The 24,628-nt window shown below is 47.5% G+C and overlaps 12 protein-coding genes across 12 annotated transcripts; 8 read left to right on the forward strand and 4 right to left on the reverse strand.

Annotated features, from left to right (window-relative positions):
- The first annotated feature begins 383 nt into the window (after window positions 1-383).
- On the forward strand, window positions 384-1,887 carry V1513DRAFT_453029 (uncharacterized protein). Its single transcript, XM_066899191.1, has 7 exons — window positions 384-863; window positions 916-1,092; window positions 1,149-1,214; window positions 1,264-1,308; window positions 1,356-1,443; window positions 1,489-1,580; window positions 1,628-1,887. Exons 1-7 carry the CDS (start codon window positions 513-515, stop codon window positions 1,829-1,831), a joined length of 1,023 nt encoding a protein of 340 aa, XP_066750963.1. The 5' UTR covers window positions 384-512; the 3' UTR covers window positions 1,832-1,887.
- V1513DRAFT_453033 (uncharacterized protein) lies at window positions 1,828-3,573 on the reverse strand. Its single transcript, XM_066899192.1, has 2 exons — window positions 2,651-3,573; window positions 1,828-2,600 (listed from the first exon to the last, which is right to left on the reverse strand). The coding sequence occupies exons 1-2, from the start codon at window positions 3,362-3,364 to the stop codon at window positions 1,872-1,874; spliced, it is 1,443 nt and encodes a 480-aa protein (XP_066750964.1). The 5' UTR covers window positions 3,365-3,573; the 3' UTR covers window positions 1,828-1,871.
- Window positions 3,574-3,658: 85 nt separating this feature from the next.
- V1513DRAFT_453039 (uncharacterized protein) lies at window positions 3,659-4,846 on the forward strand. Its single transcript, XM_066899193.1, has 4 exons — window positions 3,659-4,016; window positions 4,082-4,171; window positions 4,222-4,363; window positions 4,416-4,846. Exons 1-4 carry the CDS (start codon window positions 3,943-3,945, stop codon window positions 4,752-4,754), a joined length of 645 nt encoding a protein of 214 aa, XP_066750965.1. The 5' UTR covers window positions 3,659-3,942; the 3' UTR covers window positions 4,755-4,846.
- On the reverse strand, window positions 4,794-5,674 carry V1513DRAFT_453042 (uncharacterized protein). The gene is made up of 4 exons (XM_066899195.1): window positions 5,554-5,674; window positions 5,467-5,500; window positions 5,363-5,419; window positions 4,794-5,301 (listed from the first exon to the last, which is right to left on the reverse strand). Exons 2-4 carry the CDS (start codon window positions 5,497-5,499, stop codon window positions 4,837-4,839), a joined length of 555 nt encoding a protein of 184 aa, XP_066750966.1. The 5' UTR covers window position 5,500; window positions 5,554-5,674; the 3' UTR covers window positions 4,794-4,836.
- Window positions 5,675-5,791: 117 nt separating this feature from the next.
- Window positions 5,792-6,927, forward strand: V1513DRAFT_453044 (uncharacterized protein). Its single transcript, XM_066899196.1, has 2 exons — window positions 5,792-6,112; window positions 6,162-6,927. The coding sequence occupies exons 1-2, from the start codon at window positions 6,078-6,080 to the stop codon at window positions 6,574-6,576; spliced, it is 450 nt and encodes a 149-aa protein (XP_066750967.1). The 5' UTR covers window positions 5,792-6,077; the 3' UTR covers window positions 6,577-6,927.
- Window positions 6,928-6,937: 10 nt separating this feature from the next.
- Window positions 6,938-8,130, forward strand: V1513DRAFT_481421 (ClpP/crotonase-like domain-containing protein). The gene is made up of 2 exons (XM_066900358.1): window positions 6,938-7,689; window positions 7,745-8,130. Exons 1-2 carry the CDS (start codon window positions 7,239-7,241, stop codon window positions 8,092-8,094), a joined length of 801 nt encoding a protein of 266 aa, XP_066750968.1. The 5' UTR covers window positions 6,938-7,238; the 3' UTR covers window positions 8,095-8,130.
- On the reverse strand, window positions 7,951-8,732 carry V1513DRAFT_453048 (uncharacterized protein). The gene is made up of 4 exons (XM_066899197.1): window positions 8,622-8,732; window positions 8,414-8,574; window positions 8,290-8,361; window positions 7,951-8,229 (listed from the first exon to the last, which is right to left on the reverse strand). The coding sequence occupies exons 1-3, from the start codon at window positions 8,712-8,714 to the stop codon at window positions 8,316-8,318; spliced, it is 300 nt and encodes a 99-aa protein (XP_066750969.1). The 5' UTR covers window positions 8,715-8,732; the 3' UTR covers window positions 7,951-8,229; window positions 8,290-8,315.
- A 103-nt stretch (window positions 8,733-8,835) lies between these two features.
- V1513DRAFT_453049 (THO complex subunit 1 transcription elongation factor-domain-containing protein) lies at window positions 8,836-10,841 on the forward strand. Its single transcript, XM_066899198.1, has 3 exons — window positions 8,836-9,228; window positions 9,280-9,398; window positions 9,457-10,841. Exons 1-3 carry the CDS (start codon window positions 8,907-8,909, stop codon window positions 10,630-10,632), a joined length of 1,617 nt encoding a protein of 538 aa, XP_066750970.1. The 5' UTR covers window positions 8,836-8,906; the 3' UTR covers window positions 10,633-10,841.
- A 2,527-nt stretch (window positions 10,842-13,368) lies between these two features.
- On the forward strand, window positions 13,369-15,413 carry V1513DRAFT_385280 (major facilitator superfamily domain-containing protein; the record flags this gene model as incomplete). Its single annotated transcript, XM_066895207.1, has 8 exons — window positions 13,369-13,406; window positions 13,461-13,581; window positions 13,637-13,686; window positions 13,744-13,931; window positions 13,981-14,066; window positions 14,118-14,854; window positions 14,908-14,990; window positions 15,043-15,413. The coding sequence occupies 8 exons, from the start codon at window positions 13,369-13,371 to the stop codon at window positions 15,411-15,413; spliced, it is 1,674 nt and encodes a 557-aa protein (XP_066750971.1).
- Window positions 15,414-15,910: 497 nt separating this feature from the next.
- On the forward strand, window positions 15,911-17,144 carry V1513DRAFT_453059 (galactose mutarotase-like domain-containing protein). The gene has a single exon (XM_066899199.1). It carries the CDS (start codon window positions 16,009-16,011, stop codon window positions 17,089-17,091), a length of 1,083 nt encoding a protein of 360 aa, XP_066750972.1. The 5' UTR covers window positions 15,911-16,008; the 3' UTR covers window positions 17,092-17,144.
- Window positions 17,080-18,080, reverse strand: V1513DRAFT_453061 (dienelactone hydrolase). Its single transcript, XM_066899200.1, has 2 exons — window positions 17,436-18,080; window positions 17,080-17,384 (listed from the first exon to the last, which is right to left on the reverse strand). The coding sequence occupies exons 1-2, from the start codon at window positions 17,965-17,967 to the stop codon at window positions 17,179-17,181; spliced, it is 738 nt and encodes a 245-aa protein (XP_066750973.1). The 5' UTR covers window positions 17,968-18,080; the 3' UTR covers window positions 17,080-17,178.
- A 1,234-nt stretch (window positions 18,081-19,314) lies between these two features.
- On the forward strand, window positions 19,315-23,595 carry V1513DRAFT_481426 (fungal-specific transcription factor domain-containing protein). The gene is made up of 4 exons (XM_066900359.1): window positions 19,315-19,562; window positions 19,610-21,046; window positions 21,094-21,700; window positions 21,748-23,595. Exons 1-4 carry the CDS (start codon window positions 19,409-19,411, stop codon window positions 23,261-23,263), a joined length of 3,714 nt encoding a protein of 1,237 aa, XP_066750974.1. The 5' UTR covers window positions 19,315-19,408; the 3' UTR covers window positions 23,264-23,595.
- The last annotated feature ends 1,033 nt before the right edge of the window (window positions 23,596-24,628 follow it).

The raw sequence follows: 24,628 nt of genomic DNA on the forward strand, positions 1-24,628 counted from the left end.
CTCGTGGGCAGTTGTTCTGCCGCAGCCATATTCGATGGCGAGAAGATAGAGGAATAAAAACCCAACTTATGGTTCCACTTCTTCTTCAACACACTTGATCTGTATCATAATGCCCGATATTTACAAGATATCAAACCAGAATAATACGCCTCCGAGACCCGCGAATGCTGATATCCTGTAGACGTCTAAAATTCTTAGCGTTGCTTGTACTCCGCTGTGTGTGCAGGTCCTGGATCGACGCGTGCGATATGAGTTTTCGTCCCTAGCGGAGTTGCCATCGACCGCTTACTGCTGTAGTGGATTGTGTCTTGTAGATAGAGTGTAAATAAACAGGTCCCTTGAATTAATGGCTCGCTAAACATGCCTACCTCGGGTAGTTCCGCTACAAGATTACCACGGGCTTTAAGCCACGTGACTGCCACGTTCATTCATTTCCAGAGTTCGCGCTGATCGCGAATCCAATTCTTATCTACAACTTGAGACTTAACCGATAGCATAGCTGAAGAATCGCCATGTCGGGCAACTGGATTCACGATGTGGCAGCACGGTATCGAGCTGCAACTGGCAGTATACCGCCAGTGCCAGCTATGACAGGGCCGCAACGTACAGCACCATTAATAGCATCCCCATTCTCTCGCGAACTCCATGACCTGTCCCGAACACCAATGAAATTCGAGGATCAGACATTGTTAGACGAAGCACTGGAGACGCTGCCGCTTGAGCGACTATACTCCGAAGCCGAGAATGCCGCTGAGAACGATAAAAGCTGGGGCATGCAGGATCATCTCATCCAGGCTTTGTTAAAGTGGTTCCGAGACGATTTCTTTACATGGGTGAACGTACCGGCCTGCACAAATTGTGGAGTATGTCGTTGATGTGACGCTAGTCAAGTCAGAGCCTCTAACATCTGCCAAGGGCGAAACATCTGCTGTCCGGGGCACGGCGCCTACACCGCAAGAACAAGCTGACGGTGCGGGACGCGTAGAGCTTTACGAGTGCAAATCGTGCAAGGCGCTCGTGCGTTTCCCTCGATATGAGCATCCTCGGAAACTGCTAACCTTCAGAAAGGGCAGATGTGGGGAGTGGGCTAATGTCAGTTGTCCTTGGCTAGAGTTGAACAGGGGAACACTTGCTAATGATTTTGATAGTGCTTTACGCTGCTGTGTCGTTCACTCGGCTCGCGTGCGAGATGGGTATGGTGTGCGGAGGATCATGTAAGTCATGACGGTGACTGGAGTGGCCACTTTTTGCTGACGTAGTTAGGTTTGGACGGAAGTATATTCAGAGACAAAGAAACGATGGATACACGTGCGTTATTCCAGCCTGCATTTTAATAAAATACTCACGTATTCTAGGCCGATTCTTGCGAGACAGCTTGGGACCAGCCGCGACTATACGAACAAGGATGGGGTAAGAAGATGTCGTACGCGATCGGATTTTCAGGTGTGTTCCTTTAAACCCAAATAGGATACTTCTGACACATCATAGTTGAAGGAGCAACCGACGTGTCGAGACGATATATCCGAACTGAAGGCGGCCAGCTACCGAGAAACAGGATCCCCGAGAGTGAACTTGTCCTGGTCAGTATCCAGCAACTCTCTAATGTGAGACATATTAACAGTAACAGACTCTCCGAGCGATAACTCAGGAAAGACGACTAGAGTATGCTGAAAGCGAGAAAGCTGTCCTCGAATCCGAAGACACCGTCGAGGAACGCGAATTACAGAGCTACGTCAACAACGCAACGCCAGCATCCACAGCCGAACTGCGCCCTCGTGAGACAGGAGCAGGCGAATGGACCGATGCGCGCGGCGAGAACGGAAGACGTTGATGTTAGATATAATATATTGTACACATAGAATACAGTAACACTAATCCAGTTCCTGAGTAATGAGCTCCTTAAACTTTCGACGATCTTCGAGTAACATACTCTCGAGATCAAGAGGAATGTCTAATTCTGTAAACCTCGGAACTATATGCCGCCTCTTGCGTTTCATTTCACGCTTTTGGGACGTCGGTGCCGACAAGATAACGTCAGGTAAATTTGTCGTCTTGATACGTAGCTCCTCTTGGGCAATTGGCGACGAGAATTCCGAGGTCTGAAGTACAACCGGCGGAGAAACTTGGCCGTACGCTTCGTCCATGTTTACTGCGCTGTGAGACGAAGGCGGTACTACATTCGGTAGGGGGCATTGTGAATCTTGAACCTGGACCGATTCCACATCTTCTTCGTCTCTTGTCTCTGCCCTGCTACACTGAAGCCAGCCTGACGTATTCGTGTATTCCACTGGCGCCAGCTCCGGTGCTCTAAATTTCAGTGTAATTGGGGTCGTCTGAGTAGTTGACATCGGTGGCGGACGTTGGAGTGGAGGTGGTGACGAGCTCCAAGAGCAAATGGGCGACGAGGATCGTGCAGGCGTGTGAACCGGCGTAGATGAGACGTGATCGATGGACTGTAATAGCGATCCACGCTGCGAAGACTGTAGTTGCTGTTTTTCCGAATCCTTTTGCTCGCGAAGAGGCCGGTAAAACACTGTCGTGCTCATTATTGTCGGTTCGATTTCGAGAAAACCGTCCTTGTACGGCACTTCCAGCGGGATCTGAATATATCAGTATATCAGATCGACATGGAGAAAACAAAAGCGCATACCGGTATCTCCCCCGTGCTTCCACCGTCAATATTGGCATCGACATCAGCTTCAGACCTCGAGAATTCTACCGTAGTGTCAGCAGCTTCGCGTTCAAACGACCCGTCGCCCACATCAAGCCCTAGCAAAGAAGTTGTCTCGTGCACTGCACCGTCATGTTCGATCTCTCTACTATCCCGCTCCTCGTTAGAGGAGTCTGCGGTCCATTGAAGAGCCGGCTGCGTCGCAAAATCTGAAACACTAATCTCCTGTGTTTCCAATTTTTCCTCATGCGCGATGTTGTCCACACTGTTCGCAAGTTCGTTTCCTTCACTCGCGATTGGCTGATCAGGCGTTTGGAACTGCGTCGGAGTCTTGAATTTCTGCGTCTTGGGAGACTCAGGCGACACACTCTCGATACTTCTCGACACGGCGCTGCGTAGTTGAATGGCTGCTTTCACACGTTTACTTTGCCGCAACAATTGCGGATAACCCAGTAGATCCGTCCCATCGGCACCAACGTACGCGAATTTAGTGATGTACAGTACCGGCACCAGTTTCCTCTCCGGTCCCGGCATGGCGATGCAAGGCGCAGCGAGCATGGGGGTCGATGAGTCCAGATCGACGTTAATCGCACCCAAAGGGTTGATGGCGACAGACGGCATTAAATGCAGACGCCCAGACAGAATGCGGATGATGCAGCCTTTTGTATTTTCGGTAATGCGGCGAGAGTACATCCTACTTTTGTTAATTGTGAATTATATCGGGCGGGACCGAGACATACGAGGAGAATGTGTGAACACACTGAGGTGAGAATATTGCGTGAGCGATGTCGCGTTTGTCTGAGACCAATGCTTCGATATATCGCTCTGGCGGGTCGGATTCGTATGAGAGGAACTGTTTATCAGCATTGTGAATTAAAGGGATGGAAGTTCGGCTGGAGTACCTTCACGACCTGAACAGGTCCGCACATGCCGAAATCGAGGACATAGTCTGCCAGCTTTGTCTCGTCACTCAGTAACTTAAGTATATGCTTCTTCAAAAACGGTTTCCTGAGTTCTGCTGTCATGGCGATGACATGTTGCTGAGCAACAGAAAGTGGGTACACACTGCACTGAGTGTCGTGGGGCTCAGAATGAGGAAGTCGTCCTGAAGCCGTAACGTCGTCATTTATCAATTGATTCGCGGACAGAGAAGGGCCCAGCTCACAGTACGCCCAATCCGCAATAACCACCAGGGAGTTATAATTTATATCTAATTCGAAGAATAAGGGACTCGGTAGTGCATTTGCGCCAACGATACTTGTGTGTTCAAAATGAGTGCTAATTTGGAATCAATACTCGAAATGTCCCTGAAACGAATATCGACCCTACAACTGATCAAGGAGACGTAAGTTGAGATTGAATGAGACTACTGAACTAGTGAATATATATATAAATGATGAATGCAAACAGATGCGAGAACGAGGTCTATTTTCTCAATGTGATGCTCCTGACGAACAAAGATGTGCGCACGATCTTTGACAAACGGCGGTACGCCAAGCGGTACGCACTGTATGCAGTATTAAGCCATCATACATGCTAATATATCATAGAGCGGCGAACTTCTATATACTGGGACTGTCGCTCTCGAATTTACTAGAATGGTCGGACGGGCCTGAATATATTAAAGCGTTTGCTGCGCTCTTGCATGAGTATGAAATCTACGTCGAATTACTGGATCACCGGCAGTCAAAGGTATTTGCAAGACTTAGGCATGTAGGTTAAGTACTTCCAGTTAACGGACTAGGGCTTACTGTTTTGGTCGTCGAAATCGCGAAATCAGTCTGAACCGGAGTATGTGTATTTGAAGACGCCGTTCCTCCCGTTCGAGCTCGACTACTCTGAAACCGTGATCATACTCTGCGAGACGCTCATACAGGCATACAACAAATTCATCGCGCTTGGCGCCGAGCAGGACCAACATTTCCCTCTGCCGTCTGCTGCGGACGATATATTTCTCAAGATGGACGGGTTAGTGCGAAAGATAGTGGTCACCCCGTTGATGACCGCGTTCGAGTCGTATTGCAGGACACAGGTCAGGTCCGAACTTGACGATCTCGAGGCGATTTGCGCCAGTGGGACTTAGTGTATTAGTGGTATTAAGAACTTGAAGTCGTAGATAAGATTACTGTGGTTTACTGGATAACATGTATTAATAATCTACAAATCTAATGAAAAGTTCTAACCGGATACTGCTCATTGTACATTCCGCTCTCTGTCTCGGTCAAAAGTTCCCACTTCAAGTTCTTTCGCAGCGGCGTAGGAAACGGGGGCAGCCCGTCCTTGTCCAGGATTTCGCCAAAAATGATGTCTTTTGGTGATTTCTTAATCGCGTCGGTCAAACTAAGGGAACCGTCCTTAATCGTTGTTAGGGCCTTCTCTCCCGCATCGCCCTTTGCGATCCTCGGCTTGGCGGCGGATCCGTAGAGGAGCAGACCGCCGATGTCAGATTGGCTGTAGATGGCTATCCGGGGATACGCGCGACGGGTATCTCGATTATAGTACTGGTTGTCTGCGATATCGGACGCGGGCAGAGTTGTCGGGTCCGTGTATGTTGCTGCTTCGGGCCGCGAGCCGGTCGATGGCACTCTGTACAGCGGAACCAGTGGATTGCCGGTCGATCGATCAGGAACCTGCAATGAATTCAATTAGTAACATGCCAAATCCATCACCGAAATAGAGTAAGATGCGTACCAGGACGAGCAGTTTCCTGATCTTCTCCCAGATACCGGTCGATCTGAGCGAGTATTTCTACGGTTGTTAATAGCGATATCTCATTGTTTGCCAACAGAATTTACCTTCGCGATGCTAACGGGGCCACCACCAGACATTCTGAATTATTATATCAGTATTAAAATCGCGATTATATCAATAATGGTACTCACCTTATTGTCAATTAGACGTGTCTTTGATCAAAAGCAGGATTGGCACTACTTGCAATGAATGGGAAGAATTGACAGGCGGCCAATCAGCACTGCACAATTAAATCCGGGTAATAATTGTTGTTGCAGACCACTGAGCCAGGCGGTTGTATGTGTAAAATATATGGCACACTTGAGTTCGATTCTCGCTCGACGCAATTATTTTATTTATTAACAGCGCCATAGCCGCACAGTGAGCGGATCTGTAATTAAGCAAGCACCACGCTGAATGAACATCTAAACGCAGTAACTTAATCAGAGAGGGGCATATATTCATATATTTTACTGGATATTCCACGGTCGTCACATGGTGGGGATCAGCAGACTCCCTGGATAATTACTATGACGTCGCCCGGCCGCGTGCTTGTCGTGATGATCATTGCTTTCGTTCGAACGTTGACCTCGCCCATAAGGGCCCTTATATATATCTATACCCTTCCCACTTCTCCTACTCGCACGTCTCTGTGTCTATTTCCACTACCATCAATATGTCCTTGAAGTACTTTCCATCTGTCTCTCCCAGGTAAGGCATTTTAAATTCTGCGACATATGTATATAACCAACATCGTCAGTGCGATCGCACTCGGCACCGCCTTCACACACGGCACCAACCTGCTGCTGTCCGCCCCACTATTCGGCACCGCCTATGACCGCTCAAAGACTATTGACACTCCGGAGGAATTCATTAAGTCCAAAGAAGCCGCGGGGGCGCTCGCCCTCTGGGGCTCGTCCGTGATCGGCTCGGCCGCAAAGACATACGCCGTCGCCGCACTCCTCCAGTCAACCGGCACCGTCACCCAGAAAGGCGCAATCTATCTCGGCACTTTGCTCTTCGCCATCAGTACCGTCCCCACGGCATTCGTCAATCTGTTTGCAGAGAAGCGGCCGCTCGATTACATTCTTGCCAAAGTCGTCGCGGAGTTATTCGACACGGTTGGTCTCGCTGCCGTGCTTAACTGGTGGGGCACCCGTCCCGATGTTGCCTAATTAATCAAAATGTGTTATTACTATATATTACGAATTTTATGTCATCGATAATAAATCAATGCAATAATACAACCAATTCCGACGATTGTGATCTAGATAGGTGGATCATTCTAACGGTCAATTATGGAATTTACGGTCCTTGTCTAATATGTATTGCGATATCGCAGTCTCAGCACTATATTCTCAATTGAAATTAAACGATTTGATTAATTGCCATTGTCGTAAGGAAGACTGTGCATGTGGCCCATCTATTGATGATGTCATCTGTTCGACTCGTTCATTGCCGGCTAGGGTTACCTAACTAGAACCAACATTTTGCTTTTATGTTATGTAGCAAGTAAAATCAATAAGAATAATTTATGTCATCGGCAAAATATTATATGCGCCATGGATACAAAAAATGTAGTTCTTATTACTCAATCAGCAGCATAATTTTGATTAGTCGATAATATGTCATATGTTTGTGGAGAATGACGATTGAATGCGCAGTTTCAGAATGTCACTCATATTCGCTAACAACCTCGGTTTAACAGTGTGGGGTTGGGAGTTCACGATTTATACAGTCTACTCGGCGTCGCCTCCAGAATGTCAGATATATAGACAATCCCTCCTGTGCATTCTCCGCCTTCGGGAAAACGGTATCAATATTATTGGCGAATACAATGTCACTTCCAATTGTGTTTCCGGTCTACGAACACTCGTCGAAGGGCACCGTAATGCTCTCCAAGGCAGACTCGGGCAGATATTACCTCCTCACAATCAACTCCCCGCCTGATAACCGCCTCACCCCGGAAATGTGCTTCACACTCGCGCACGCCCTCGACGTGCTCGAGGACTCATTCTTATCCGTCGAGAAATTGCCGCTCGTGACGACGTCCAGTATCCAGAAATTTTACTCAAACGGCCTTGATCTCGAGCGAGCAAAGTCGACCCCCGGCTTCTGGGACAACGCATTGTATCCGCTGTTTAAACGCTTTCTCGAATACCCGACACCATGCATCGCGATGATTAACGGGCATGCTTTTGCGGGTGGATTTATGTTGTCTATGTGTCACGACTACAGAATCATGAATCCATCGAAAGGATACCTGTGTTTGAATGAGCTAGAGTTTGGTAGGCAATGTCCTGATTCTGTTCTATACTATTATACACAGCGTTAACGAACCAGGCGCACCGCTGACATCGCCTATGTCGGCCATATTCAGATTCAAGCTCACAGCGGCAGTGTACCAAAAGTCCGTGCTTGAGGCAGCCAGGTTCACTGCCGATACCGCCATTGCACTCAGCATTATCGACGCAAAAGGTTCATTGGCGGACGTGGACGAGTTTATCAAAGCACGCAACATCGGAATATTCGCAACGTCTCCGGCGTATGGCCAGTTGAAATCAGAAATGTGGCGGGAAATCATAAAGTACTGCGACATCCCGTTCGCAGAAGAGGATGCCAGAATTGAGGCAGCCGCCCAGCGTGAGGCCGAGAGGAAGAAAGCGAGGGCGCAGTTGCGTGCCAAGATGTAGGTAGAATATTGTAGATAAAATACATTTTTAGCGCCTAATCGTTATTTCCTTATGCAATTTAACCGTGCCATACTCCAAATACTATACAGGTCCTACGCTTTCTCGAGAGACAAATTACCCAACCTTTATATCTCTCTATCACTATTAGTTAGCAATCTCGTAAAACTCAAGTAAACACACCCATTGCGGTCTTACAGATAGTAACTAGAAGCGAGTGCGTACTACGCCCGCTTCTCCAGGTATGCTACCCGATTCTTGAATTGTTTCCTGCGTATTTATTAGGAACCAAGTCAAAATTAACGTGGTGCGGCACACATACACGATCTCGCCGATCCGCTTGATCTTTGCAAACTCAAGCTCAATCTCATCGCACCGTTCGATGATAGTGCGCAATCTGTCCATCTCCCACGTAGCCTCGTCCGCAACCGCAATGCATTGATCGTGGTGTCGTTCAGCTGACTGGCAAGTTTGTTGAATCAACTATCTTGTTAGTACGAAGAAGATTGAGGAAGGCTGGTGGAACATACGTAGTTCATTCGCTCAGAGACGTCAGTTATTATTGTGTCAAATTTGGTCGAGACAAGTTCGACTGACTCTTTGCTGATTGATGGTAGCTCCATTGTGTCAACGAAAGGTCATCAAATTATTTGTCGGGGGACTCCTCCGAACCACAAAAGGAATAAATATTCAAATTAACCCTAGCCCCTCACCCACCCGCCATCAAACCTTAATTGGCAGCAGAGACGGTGGCTATGATCGATTATTGCAATCGAATCGTATAATGGAACAGATATTCAAGTTTCTATACAGATATGGACGTTGATGCGCTTCTGGAGAAGTCTCCCAGCTCGTCAGAAGCACAATCGCTCTGCACATCGGCGAATGCATCGCCATCACTGGCAGACATTGTCAACTCAATCGCACTTCGTCCAGATGCCCTCACCGTCCCTCTAGAGCCATCTGACCTACTGGACTTTCTCAACGGCTTCATCTCCGAATTCACGGCCACGGCACAAATTCTAGAGGTAGAAGGCAAGAAATTGCTGTATTCCTACGCCACGATCGAGGATGACGCGGAACGGGTGCAGAGGGTGTGCAACTTAATCGACTTTGCACTAATCCTGTACGAATTAGGTATGCGAATAGCGCGATTATTTAAATGTCAATGATATGCTGACAAGAAAGGACACGGCGAATTGCGTGTTGCGCACGAATTTATTGAGGATCTGCTGGATATTCAGACTATCGACTGGTGTCAATCATTTTGGCCGTATATCTCCCATCGCGAAGACCGGCTCGCCAACGTAAGTTGCATATTCTCATAACAAGCAATGCTCACGTAAGACTCACTTACGAAAACAGAATCTGGACGGTCAGAAACGACCGGGTCGAGACTTAATCCGATACTGCAATGCACTACTCCGACGTCTGTCAAAAACACAAAACTCCTCATTTGCTGGAAAAATCCTCATATTCCTCGCCAACGCGTTCCCGCTCAGCGAACGATCAGGAATCAATCCTCGGGGCGAATTTGACACTGATAATATCACGGTCTGGGAAACCAACGATGGCGAAAGTTTGCACAGTCGGTTTTGGACATTGCAACGCGTTTTCGCTGATCCGACTACATTATTAACAAAACCGGATTTGCAGGTCGCGTTTCGAGACACGCTCAAGATAGTCATCGATGAGCTCCGCAAACATGCCTCCGTCGGCACAACAAACGAACGCACAAAATCACCCGCATCTGTGGTGCCTACACCTGCCGAAACCTCCGCAGTTGGCACCCCTGCTGAATCAGAAGACGAGACAACTTTCGTGCCGAAATGGCTCACGAGTAAGTCCTTGTTCGAGTTGCAGCTCCGAGACCCGTTATTCCGCCGCGCGATATACGCGCAGACTTTTTTCATCTGTGATTTCTTGCTCGGCCATGTCGTGGACACTCCCTCACCACCAGGCACAAACAAATCGGTCATGTATCCGTGCACGATTACAACCGATCTCGCCAAATTTTTGAAAACGACTCAGGATACGATTTCGCGGCCGCCGAGTACATGGGCAGCGGTCGATCTCGAGCCGGCGTTCACTCGTTCTTTAAAATCTGTCGTTGCGCGCGACTCCAACTGGCAGACCTGGAAGTTAAATAATTCCCCTTCTTTTGAAAAGCCTGTTGTTCCCGCATATGAAATTGACGAGGCGAAGAAAGAGATTGACAGTAGACGCGGTACCAAGCGCGCTTATCGATTCAACATGGGCACGCCAGCGCTTTCACGGCTAAGCAACACGCCGACCGGAATCGACTTATTACGAAATAAACAGCGATATGCGATCCCTGGGCCGGTGGAGTACTGCGAAAAAATTCGCGAGCTGCGGGACGTGTTGGTGGACACGACGGATCCCGAATTAGCGAGGGAGACGAAAGAAGGGATTGCGTCGAAAGAATGGCGGGGGTTGCGGGCGGCCAGGGCCCAAGGTACTCGATATGAGTTTGCCCGATATTTTACGGGGAGTTTGGAGGCTTTATTGAGAGACAGCTAAGGCGACTAAGGATCATGCGATTATTGATTAATGTAACATGGAAGTCGAGGCCCTCGATTTATGGCTATGCATTATTGGATTGATTCCCAGATAGGGAAATCGACGGCCTCGATTGTGTATACTCATATTTGTGGCTTGGTTTGTTGTTACCTATACTGCAATGTGAGCTGCTGTATAGCAATGAACTAGCGACATAAAAATTACCTCAACTCTCCTTCAGCAAATATATAAATCCCCTTTAGCAAACCGTAGCGTACCCTTCGGCAAAGCTTCTCAGCTCGTCATCTCTTGGAGTAAGTTTCAAAAGAATCGCCTGTGCATTCGATACCGAGATTTTTCTTAAGATGATCTCGCAGCTCTGGAATTTCTATGGTGTCATCTAAAATAGCTGCACAGAACAAAATCCGTTCCTGCGGCTGCTGAAGTAGGGCAATGTACCTCGACAGACAAATCGACTCCGTCTGCTGTCTGACACCGCCTTATTCCGATTTTAACATGTACCACTAGAACTGGATATAAAGCCAGTCTTTGGATGGAAGTCCTCGATTATGAAGACAGAACACACACACTTTCCTGTAACACGAATGATGGCAGCTTCCGTAACCATACTCTTTGGCTGAATTGATGTCATTGCCGAGGTGAGTGGAAAAATGAGCTTCCTCAGCCTCCGAACCAGGTTCAGCAATAATCCAGTCTTCGCGCCAATCGCACCATTGAACGAGGTCCTCGATGATTCCCTCGAAATTAATCCGGTGCTTTTTCTATGCATGGGCTCGCCAAGCCCTCACACTTGTCAACGCAACTTCCAATGTGACATGTACTTCTGCTTCCGCTCATCCGAATTCGAATAAATGTGCAGGCCATGCACTTTATCGAGGAAGACTTTCTCGGGGCGCCGACCTTATCGTTTGGCACGAATCCATGGACAATTTGGCGTCTCCTTGAACGGAACCTCAAGTGTGTGCCCAACCATTGCTCGACGTGAACGTTTGCAGCGACTTGCGTGCATATTTTGACATGTGCAAGGCGTGATGCATACTTAAAATTGGATTTTTGGTTTCCCAGTCGTCCCAGGAAACTCCACAGAAACAGCAGTCTTCGTTCCGCGAACATGTATCAGATGAGGTAGATAACGCGTGAGAGAATGCTTGATGCTGCATCAACAGATTATCGACCTCCTCATGTGATAGGGATCTCTCCGTCACCCGCTAAAAAGACGCCATCTGCAACTGTGGGCCGGGGCATTTGATCATGTCTCGTGAAAGCGTGACGTGATGTGATCTTAAATATCTGGGATCTGGCTCATCGGGGTTGTGATGACGGACGTCGTAGAGATGTATTCTTATTCACAAACACTTCGCGACGACCTTCATTGGTGCTACCATCGATATCTAGAAGTTGTGAATCGATATAGAAGGGGATCTCGCCAGGACCCGTGGAAAGACATTGCGTATAAAGAACGTGAGGTCTCTCAGATGAGTTACAGTATTGTCTTCCGTTATAAGATTATTTAGCACGTCTGTAAGCCAAAATTTATGCTGCTCGGTCCCGTTGGCGGGGAACTGAGAGTTGAAGAACGTTATGGGGCTCCAAAATGTGTAAGAGTGTTTTCAAGGCTGCTAGTCGAAGCGTACTTCTATAACTATTGTTCAGCCCTATATGCAAAGTTCTCCACGAACTTCCGGAAGCATTGGCAGCACAATGCTGACAGTAGACCTGTCACATTGTACCAAAATATTGGAGGCTCTATTTGCGGCCGAGAATGAGAATGAGTCGAAGAAAATCAAGCTGGAATTGTATGATACACATGTAAAATAGTGCAATAGTAGAATGTACGATACAGGTGAGCCACACGCTCATTTCCGTCGAAATTATCCCTGTACACCGCCGAATTGCAGTTCTGGTGGATGCACAATCCATTGCGAATGAAATAGACACTAGGGTATTGCAATAATCGCCACCTAATAGTCCATCCATGGTTTTCTGCCTAGGTTAATGCGTACTAAACGGGGCTCCTTAATGGTAAACATAATGGGCGTAGTCAAATACTCTCTACTGTTTCAGTTAACAGAAAGATGAAAAACACGACATCAAGTGTACGATACAGACAGAATAGCACTGTCAATCTCAGTGTGTAAAGCTATAACAACTTAAGGTAGTAGTATAGTTAGAAGATTATTCTATTAGAGGTTTTTTCGGAGGGACATTTATTGAGTGGACAAATCCATCTGTAGTAACCGGTCGTCAGTTAACTAAATTAGAGTTTAGTGATTTTCATATTACCGTTAAATCCGAGACTTGCCTCGGGATTTAACAGTTTTGGATTAGTTCCAATTTGTGCGGCGCGATTGCGGATCATAAACTAAACCAATAGAGGCAGGATTGCTGGAAACGGTTAGAAGTGGGAATCCGTTCATCCAGTCCTAGGGTCTGGAGAGCACAACGTGCCTCAAATTGACTATGTGCCGTTAAACGATATCGACACCCGCTCATGTATATGCGCGATTTCTCTGATAATGTGTGAGATTAATCATAATACTAATGGTCTTCATGCTGCGCTGCGGTGCAGTGACCCGGTCGGAACCCCCCAGCCGATCGCACTAACGGTTACAGGCGCCGGTCGTTATCTACTGCCGTGTCCGCGTGCACAGCTAATATTTAATTCCTAATCACCTAACTACCAGCTAACTAATGGTCAATTATTGACTGCAATTTCTCAATTGGACAGCATCAAGCATGACTGCTCGGAAACAGGTCAACAGCGAGGCCGCTAGGTCGGTGAAATTCTCGGAACTGAAGTAATGTGCCGAAACTAATCTGTATGATAGCATCTTGACCAATGAGTCCGAGAGCACGCGATATGCAGACGATGGCGACAGCCACGATGGGGAAGAGTCCTTACTTCTGCAAGAACAAAATAGACCAGGGGAGTGGTGGAAGACACCTTCGGTAGGGAGATTGAACAAATTTTGTTAATAACTGTTCCGGCTGACTGCTAGACCAGGTCTATCTCCTAATTCCTGCATATTTGGTGGAAAATATCGCACGTGGCGGGTATGTCATTCGATTGAAAGTTATATGGCCCTATTTTGAGCTGATGTGATCTATTAGTCTTTTAGCTCCGACGATTAACTTGACGTTGCAGCTTGTCTGCAGAGCGTACTATGTGGAGCAAGGAATGGACTCCGAGGCCGGGATATCCATAATGGGCGAAATGGCTAATGACTGCCAAATTCCTGCTGTGCACTCCCGTGTCTCGCAGCTGAACATCTGGATCAGCTTAATTCACAGTCTGACAGGTACGTATGATCCTTCGTGGTTCCATCCTGGCTAAGATGTGGTATCTAGGTGCGCTTTTGGTTCCAAAACTTGGCCAACTGTCTGATCGTCTAGGCAGACGTTCTATTCTGATGCTATCTGCTGTCGGTCCATTTGTCAGTCGCGTCTCTTGACCTACTACTTTACCTCCCTAACTTAGCAATTAGGTCTCGGAGATTATGCTCATTCTCATTGCTCGGTCGAATTTTATCTACTCTTATCGATTGATTCCGCTGGCATATATAGTGGAAGGACTAACTGGATCTGTTGCGGCGCTCCAGCTAACATGTCAAGCATACGCCAGTGACTGTACGCCTCCAGCTAGACGGGTATTCGTATTTGGCCTCTTACGCGCGTGCTTTTTCGGCGGCTCAGCGTTCGGGCCTGCTATTGGTGCCTTTATTATGAGGGTTACTGGGGACATTCTGTCTGTGTTTTACATGGCTATGGCCCTCCAAATCACTTTTATGCTCTACGTACTCCTTTTTCTTCCAGAGTCACTCTCTCGTGACCCACATGCTCAAGACGAGGAGGAGGTACATGAGTCTAGCCCATTGGCAAACGGTACACTGCGGGACAAGATTAAGAAGATTAACATATTTTCATCATTGCGGGTTTTGTGGCCTAAGGATGGTACACGCCCGGTTATTAAGAAGAATATCGCTATTCTGGCTACTATAGAAATGATGATTGCGGGATGTCAGACAGATTCCATGAGACTTATTTTGCTGTACGCGGAGTTTGTGTATGGTTGGTCTAGTATCACCGCAAACTATGTCGTGTCGTTTAATGGCATCGGTAGGGCATTGGCGTTACTTGTCATTTTGCCTATGATTATGAGCGCAATCCGATGGCTCCATCCTCGCCCGCAGACTGAAGTTGGCGCTTCGGTGACGGATATATTGTACGATATTTCGTCTCGTGACAATATGTTAAGATACACTAACATTGGCTCAGTGTGATTCAGTTTTCCATTATATGTGAGATGGTTTCTTTTGCCGGCATGTGCATTGCTGGCAATACTCTTTTCTTTGCTGTGTGTAAGTATATTTTCTTCATGTTAGTTAAGTCACGACATTAACTTCGTTGTAGTTGCGCTAATTGGTTCATTTGGTGCTATTGGGTCGCCGACAACAATGTCGACACTCACCAAACACGTCCCTAATGACAAAGTGGGTGCGATTCTTGGTAGCGTAGCGTGGCTGCAAAGCATCTGGACTCTATTCACCCCAATCCTGTTCAATAGCATTTACGCATACACTGTCGGTATATACACTCAGGCTGCATTCGTGACGATCATTGTGTTTTACTTTCTAACCCTGGTCATCTCTCTCTTTGTTTCTGAGCACGTAGAAGGGGGTTTGTATGACAGCGGTGACGGATTGGATGGCGCGGCGGAAGAAAGTGCGCGGGATATGGAATTGGAAATGGAGATGCAAACCGAGGTCGTCGAAAACGCATAGTGATCAGCCTTGACCAATCTGCATGGCCGTTATTTTGGAATTGTAGGATGTAACGAAAGTTAGTGCATTCATTATTGGTCATGAAAAATTGGAGTTTATGAGTTATTGAGGCATTTTTGCAATCTAGACGGGGTTTTAAATTCTCGATTCACGTAATAGCTTTTGTTGTGAATATTAATTCGTTGTCCGTGGTCAGCAGCCGTCTGCCAGAACCGACCAGTTGCTGCATCAAAGAAAAGCGCAGTTTGCTCGTCTGATTAACACCTGCTAGCCATCCTTAAGTCCACTTAGAACTGCAGTGGGTAATTACGCTGAAAGTAGGTGCTAATTTATCTATTGTTTGCCATACAATTTGAGCCAACGCTAGGTCGGGGCAAATCATATTTAAAAGAACAAAGGCTGCATAGCTGGATAGCTTTTTCCTGGCTGTGCAGGGGCGCGGCTAGATTATTATTGCGCTTAGAATCAGGAGTGGTTGTCGCTTGCCCTCTCCCCCACATAATTATTCAGGCACAACAACTCGCGATATGAAAAGTAGGCTGTTCTTTCTTCTTTTTTCTTATCCGCGAACCTCCCCGCCAATAATTCCAATAAGATGACCGGGTACACTGGCTACGCCATCAAAACCGACTTTGACAAGTCCGATTCAGCAAACAAGCTACACATTCTCACCACGCCCAATGGCCTCTTCACCGCCAGCTTCTCCAACCGCGGACTCACAATCGTCGACCTTGCCGTCAGGAGGACGCCGTCCAATGCTCATTTCCATAACGTCAACCTCGGGTTCAGGTCCGGCGAAGACTACAAACGCGCAGACAACCCATACTTTGGTGCGTTCATCGGCCGCGTAGCAAATCGGATTCGAGACGGCAAGTTCGAGCTCGATGGGAAGTCCTATCAAGTTGTGCAATCCAACTTTGGGCACTGCCTGCATGGCGGTATGGTTGGGTACGACAAGGTCGTGCTTCGTGATCCGGAAGTTTTGCCTGCGTTATCCGAGACGAGCTCTGATACGTTGAAGTTCAATTATGTGAGTAAGCACCTTGAAGAGGGCTTCCCTGGTGAATTGCTTGTGGTGGTTAAATACTGGGTCGAAGACGCACCTGGGGGCGGGGCGCTGTACCTGGAGTATGAAGCCACACTTATGGGACCCGAGAATGTGGATCACGCGATAGTGAACCTCACGAACCACTCGTACTTCAATATTGGCGACAAGTCCACGATCGAGGACACGGAATTCACAATGACCACGAACCAGACTCTTGAAGTCACTGACACATTTGTGCCAACTGGCAACATTGTGCCGCATCCGCTCGTGCCGACTGACTTATCTACCTTTAAATTTGGCCCTGACGAGCCCGACATCGACCACGCATTCGTTTTCCCGGATGCAGATATCAGCGCCCTCGACACTCGATCGTTCCCACTCAAAACGATGGCGAGCGCATACCACCCATGCACTAAACTGCATCTCAAAGGAGAGACGACGGAACCGAGTTTCCAGTTATACACCGGCAGATACATTGGTGTTGGCGGTTTGTATGGTCCACGGTCAGGATTCTGCCTCGAGAGCTCACGATATATCGACGCTGTAAACAAACAGGAGTGGAAGGGAATGGTCACTATTGGTAAGGGCCAGATATACGGTGCGTTGACCAGGCTTTCGTTGTATTATTAGGCATTATATTGTAGAGATTGCTTTTATTCTATTCAATTTGTTTGTGTCCAAACTTCCAAATTCATCTACAATTGGCGAAGAGACAGGCTACTTGCTGAATCTGGTGAACCACTGAACAGCTTGCCAGAAAGAAGTCTCCTGGGTCCAAGTGACAATCTCATTGGATAGATCGCCCCGGACTGCGAAACCATGCTCGACAGAGGAGTAGAGGACGATGTTATAGGTGGCCTGGATTTCCTTCAAAATAACCTCGGACTGATGGCGCTTCTCTTCGGGGAAAACCGAGTCAGTTTCTGTTCAATCATTAGCGGTCTGTGAAACAATACTGCAACAACAGAAATTACCGGCCGCGGCGATGGACAGAGGTCCCTTAATGGCGCGCAACTCCTCCTCGGTGACAAAGCTTGGATGGGCAATGTATCCTGCGTTGAGCTTGCCCTCGTCGAGCAATCTGACGACGTACTTCGCGCCATAGCAGTATCCAACCGCGAAGAACTTGGTAATGGCCGGGAACTCCTTCTTGACGAACTCGAACGTCTTTTCGATGATGGGTTCGGTGTGCTCCGGTTGGTGTCGCTGGATCCAGTCCGGGAAGAGTTTGAAGTCGTCTGGACGCGGGAATGGGACGTGGTCGTCGTAGAATAAATTCGGGACGACGGTGAGGAACCCTTGCTGGGCGAAGTTGTCAGCAAGGAGCTTGTGGTTGGTGAAGGGCATGCCGAAGATGTCGGTGAGGTACACGATAGCCTTGTCTGTTGCAACTGCGGGTTTGGCAACATAGATGTCGAAGTCGGTGTATTTGGTAAGTGTACCGGCAGGCTCGCCATGGTGAGCGTAGCCTTCCAGGCAGCACGCTCCAGCTGGAAAAGAAGCCATTGATGATCAATTGAGTTAGACGGCGGTGATATTGAAGTGGTAACAGTGACGCTAATGGGAGCGAGGCTTGATTAATTTGTAGCTCACAGGGTCCCGTTGGCTGAGATTTTCCTCCGACATGACAAATTACCGACCGGGAATTATTTTGTTCCTGTCCCTTATCGGTGCATTTAGTTCTACTCATAAACCCTAGCCCTGAACCTTATGACTTTGATACGACGAAGTGCCACGGGTTTCTATCCATAATACCACATCGTCTTTCATTGACTCGGAATATATATTTAACTGCAAGTGACTACATCTCCTAGAAGTTATTTCTTATTTTGTTTTCTTAAAAATTAAAGTTTTGACGGTGGTTGCTGGTACTAATTAGTGGATATGATGATCTATGCTATAGCAAAACACGTACCCGCGGCGGCAGGATCGCCTCTTCTATATTAGGAATATCATTCCTAACAAGGTACGACGTAAACATTGGCCCCGTTTGCGTTTGTCCCGACGTGCGTTTATAAATCTATATTCATTGATGGTACAATATTGAATATCGATATTACTAAATATTGCGCCTCGATTAAAACGCTCTAGAATCAATCAAAGGCGTACGAGCAGAGATTCTGTATTAGTCTAGTTGGTCCACAACAGTCTGATAACGAAACCAACGTTCTTGCTTGATTGATGAGTTTCTTGAATACTCGCTAATGCGCATTCAGCTTAAATCAAGAGCTAGGAATACCCTCTTCCGTTGGGATTTTCAGTTCTTAATAGGACGGACTCTTCGCGTCAAAACATGTGATTAATACACTCTCCTGACGGAATAAATACTTTATCCAGACGCAGCTCAAGCTTAGATCGGGCATCACTCTGTATTACCGTAGACAATCAATTGCGAGGCCATTGTTGATTTCGCGCCTGTGTTTATATACTGGACACCCAATGCGTAGTACAGCGCAAGTAAGAATGACAATTGACAATTGCATCTTATCGATAAATGCCCTTTCTATGTCATTTACCTCGGTGACGACTTGTAAGCCCACTTAAGCATAGTACTTATGTTTAATAGCAGTAGTCAGACCGAGAGGGTAAACGCAGATCTGTAATGTATAGTAGTCATATTGAATACTAATGGTGTCGAATATCGCTGTGCGGTCAGAACCCTATATTCTAATTGCGCGAAAATGACTCGGCACTTGCTCGACGATAAAATCCAAATATGAAACTCTAATGGGCCCGCAGTGTACAGGTACGGTGTGGTTTTATCGGCGAGTTGACATCGTGCGAGGCTAACAGGGTTTTACGACGATGATCAGCGACTCCCACTCGACCTTTGGCATATATGTACTCATTCCACACTCGCGATATACACGACATATTCGCGATTGCAGGGTGTACTCACACTCGCCATGGTTTTGATTGCTGTGAATCATTGCTGATTTCTACCATCATGGCCGGAAATCGACTTGCCTCTGAGGTCGACAATGACGAATCTGCGCTGGGAGACACTGTCAAATCGATCAGCAAGAAATTCAAATGTCTGCATCAGGGATGCGGCAAGATGTTCAATCGCAAGGACTATCTGGCGCGCCACGCCGTCAATCGTACGTTCGTCAAATTGCATATCTAGAGAGGAGTCTAACACGACCAGATCTGCCTGTCCGGCCGTACCAGTGTCCAATCTGTCCGTCGCAATTCGCACGACAAGACCTGCTCGAGAAGCATATGTCTACAAAGTCCCACGAGAAGCGCCAGAAACGCGAAGCGATCCAGCGCATGGCCACAATATCCGCATCTGCGGAAGCCTACCCTGCCGCGCTGTACGACAACGGCGCTGCCAGTAGTCCCGTCGTGGTCGACCAAGTCTCGCACCGGTATCCACCTCGTCCACCACCTCCACAACCGGTGTCGCCACCTCCGTACCAACAGCAACAGCAGCAGCAACAGCAGCAACAGCCGCCTATACCACAGCCGCCGCCTATCTCGCAAACCATGCCATTACGATCCTCCACCGCTACTACGACCGGCCGTTATCCTCAATCGCATATTCCCAAGCGGCCTCAGTCGCTCTCCTCCCCTCATCTCCAACAGCGACTATTGACTCCAACAACGGCCCCGTCGTCACTGCCACCTCCTAGCGTGAATGGCACGCCCCAAAATGTTCGTCTGCGTTCCCCCGCACTTATCCACTCCTCAGAGTTGTCTCCGTTGCTTCCGCCTTTGCCGGATACGACAATGCATAGCCCTGCTCAAACGTTGCGTTCTGTACCAATAAAACTTCTATATGATGACTCAACCATGACCGAGCATCCCAATCCGCCTCTGCAGCAGCACCAGCAAGATCGCGCATTTTACGCGTCCCATTTCGCAGGTGTGCCTCCGCCGGCCCCAGCTGCACAATCGCCGTCACCACCATCACAACTGCAACAGCAACAGCGGCAGTCGCAGAAGGAGCCACCATCACAACAGCAGCATCGTCCTTCTCAGTCTCAGCAAGCACCACAGTCGCAAAAGCAGCCGCAGCCAGCTCAGCAACAACTGATGCAATCGCAGCAGTCCCAGGCTGAGCAACTTCAGCAAGAGCATCAGCAAACTTCCCGAACACCTTCCGCCACCGCGAGCCAATACATGTCATACAACTCTGCAGAAACTGCGGTTGTTGCTTGTGCTCCTGCCGCCACGGGAGCGACAGAATGGCCACCGTTCTCATTAGACAGTTTCGATCTCAGCCTGTCAGACCATTACATCTGGCTGTTTGGCACAGACTTTTGGACCGAATCGCCTCCCGAGACTTTACTTCCATCTCAACATCCAACCGCTAGCCAGCAGCAGGATCAACAGCTACCACAGGTTTCAAATTCGATATATGATAGTGCTACTTCGGACTTTGATGGAAGCAGAGGCCATCAGGGTGCGTTATCCCACCAGTTGCCGAAGACGATCGTCACGATTGAGAATGCTGTTGGCGACGCAGCCGGACTTAGTACGCATGAAGAGAGTGTTGCGGGACCATATGCCATGCAGTGTAGTGCGAGTGTGACCCCGGTGGCTGCGAAAAACAGCAATGTTCGGAATTCTCCCGCGTCTGGTGCGTGCTATTTTTATGTCGCGTCGATTCTACTAATCGTACGATAGATATGCGTTCGCCTCTGCTGCGAAGTATGCCGGAGTCTTCGAGGCCAAAAAAAGATGACAAGGATATAAGCGAAGAAGTTCATGCGAAGATGATCGAGGTGCTGAAGCCTATTCCGGAGATCACTTTTGACAACCCGTATTTCTCGCTCTCGGCAATGAAACAGTACCTTAATCTTTACTGGATTCACTTTGATCCACTATATCCGATACTGCATCGCGCAACCTTTGACCCTACTGTAGTGGAGCCGGCATTATTAATTGCGATCGTCACCATCGGCATGGCCTATTCCAGTGACCGAGAAGCCTCCAATCTTGCAATTGTTATTCACCGAAAGTTTAGAAATATTGTGTTCCTGATGATCGAAGATCAACCTCAAGTGCAACTTTGGGTGCACCAAACATTATTGTTGACAAACTATTTCGACAAGATGCTGGGAAGTACGGTGCAGTACGATATGTCCCAGTTCTTCCATGGGACCAATATTGCGCTAATGCATTTTTCGGGATACTTGAAGGGCTTGACAGAGCCACCAGTGGTCGAGACAAACGATTCTGTTTTCGCTGATCATCAGTGGAAGAAATGGATTCAGTTTGAGACAACCAAGAGGTACTTTTCTCTCAAATTTTGTAATAGTTAAGAAATTGACGAATTAGAACTGCTTTTTTTGCGTTTATTTGCGATACTCAGCACGCCACCCTTTTTCGACACAGTCCTATTCTTTCGGCATTTGAAGTACGGCTTGAGTTGCCTTCCACTGATGCATGCTGGATTGCAGCGGACGGTGTAGAATTTTACCATATGCATCGCGAACAGACAAACGTCGCAGCAGCTGGAATGATGAAGTGGCGCACTTCAGAAGCAGCAGCGAAAGCAGACGAGAGTAATATAGTCGGTCCCACCATAGGTGGCTCTACCCAAGAAACAGTATGGCCTGCTTTCTTGCACAGTTTGAAGAGACTTATCCGGTTGTCACGAGAAGATCAGACAGCATTCCAACTCGCTAGCTTTTCGCAGTTTTCGTGTCTGATTCTGTTACATGGTTTGCTCAGTATTTGTTGGGACATGCAGTGGCGTGGATTACTGGACATGGGAATTGTTTCTAAGCGCCGCATGACCGAGTTTAAGAAGAGGTTGGAGTCTTCATTCGCCAATTGGAAGAGCTATTTTGATTACCAACTCAGCAAGAGCAACCTGCCGTCTATCACGTCTACAGTCATGATATCGTCTCATTCGTCGCCAACTTCGTCTACCGCTGCCGGAAATCATCACGAGGAATCCAATGGGCTGGACACAAGTATATTAGTTCGGCAACAAGCATTACAACAGGCTCAAGGTCATTCGCCATTGTCATCTGTACTCGGTTCTATGAACGATTATAACAACAACTCTCCAATGCTCTGTTCGAATTGGGCTATGTTCCAGCTCGGTCTTCTTGCTCTGCACGTTGACACAATGAGCTTGCGTATAAACGCCGGTTCGCCTAACGTCTTGGGTAGGAAGATTCGCACCGTAGATCGTGAGAATGCGAACAAGGCTGTCCATCAGTGGGCTCGCTCGGATGATGGTCGCCTGGCGACCTGGCACTCGGTCCAATTTATGCGCCGTATAGTCGAGAACGAGAGCTTACTAGACCAAGCTGTGCATATTCCATGGGGAGTTTATCTCGCAACCCTCACGATCTGGTCTTATGAACTTTGTCAAGACAATGAGCATTTACCGCCGCATCGATCAGGTCAGCGCTCGTTGTCCCGGAATAATCGAAAGTACCTGACTGCCAATGGCCAGCATATTGAGTACATGCTTGCGAAACATGATGCCGTACATTATCTTCGCATGATGAACGCGCAAGGCGGGAATCGTTCTGCAGAAGACCGTGGGGGTGCACAGGAAACGGCAACAGCGACTGCAGTTCCTCCCCTTCCCCCATATCGTTATCTACCTCGGGGCGATCCCAACACAGTACAGTACCATATGAAGTCTGATCCTAACCGGGAGTTGGAAATTGATGCGAGCGGCACGTCGACGTCGACTAAGTTGACAACTGGCGATCGGCAGCAACTGGTTATAGGTCTAGTGGCATATTCAACTGCTTTATTGATGCACATCAAATGGGGTTTTGTCGTTCGTGGATGTGAAGTGTTAAACAACATATTGAAGGAGTACGATTAGGCAACTGTGTAAAAAGACGTAGGGTAGAATGTTTGTTGGATGGACTGGGTGGTTCAGCTGACTGATCGACCGATTTCTCTCAGTTTGGTTGAGAACATGTACATTACGTGAATGAGATGAAAAAAAGTTGGTTTAGAATCAGTCTCTCTATTTGATTTTCCGTCGCTTATAACGTTACGGGATGTACAATAATATGCAATAACAGTAAATAAGAATAACAAAACTTATATGACTCTGCACGCATATTACTAGGTTGCTGTACACGGTTGTGTTATTGAAATTCCAGTTCAGGCACCACCATCAATATCTATTTGTTCCTCAATATACCGGACATGTATTGTTGCATTGTAAAGTCCGATTCAGCCAGGTTTCGTGTTGGTCTGTGGGTAAGGGATTTCACGCGACGATGTAGATATTAGGCGAGAAGAATAATATCCGAAATGAACATTAGCACGAATCAGCAACCATCACCCGTCTACCACATATCCAACCAACATTTTAGGTTATATTTTACAACTTTAATGTTAAAGAAATTCCATCGTCCGTGTCTAATCGGACAAATTTCATAATGCCTTTCCAAAATATTTCCCCAAATATAAGTCCTATGCGGATTCTCAATTCCCTCGATGATGTCCTCGAACGTGATCTCGACTTCTTTTAAAAACTCCGAAACGTTCGCCTTAAATTCCTTAACTATCTCTGGAACAGTTCTGCGCAATGTCTTGCAAGAGTCCTGCTGTAAATTTATTAATTCTCTTAGTCATGATCAAGGACAGTTCGGTACTTTGCGTTGCGATAGTTTGTCTGCTGGGAGGCACAAGTCAGAAATAGCGCCAAAGCCACGATTTTAGCATTGTTGTAGACGTTTTCTTGAACGCAGCGTGCAAGCGCTCGCCAACCAACCGAACTCAAAGCATATGTCGATTTCCTCCGATATGTTTTGCGGACCGCCTCCACAGCTGACTCATTGAGGTAGTTCCAGGCAGAACCAACATACAGCTCCTTCTTTATCTACTTGACTTTACTGTCCCAGCCGACGGAGCCAACAACACGGTGTACGCTTCACCAGCACACCGACAACCTGACCAACGGCTCCACTTGCAGCGCACACGAGGCTATCTCATCTTCCTTCAGGGGAATAACACGTAGTATATGAAGAAGTTACGATGACGAGTTCTAGGACAGTTTGGCGTGAAGGCGGTGCCGCTGTCAGGGAAAGTTACTAGGTTGAACTGCCATATTAAAATCTACATCCGTCATTGATTTGTATGTAAACCACAGCTACTGACATAAGCAGTCAGTTATACTTTATTATTCCTAACAAGGCCACGACAATAGATGCCCTATAGAATCGTTAGACTAACA

The sequence above is a fragment of the Lipomyces chichibuensis genome (genome assembly GCF_038497645.1).
Source record: "Lipomyces chichibuensis strain CBS 12929 unplaced genomic scaffold V1513scaffold_54, whole genome shotgun sequence".
Classification (NCBI taxonomy): Eukaryota; Fungi; Ascomycota; class Lipomycetes; order Lipomycetales; family Lipomycetaceae; genus Lipomyces; species Lipomyces chichibuensis.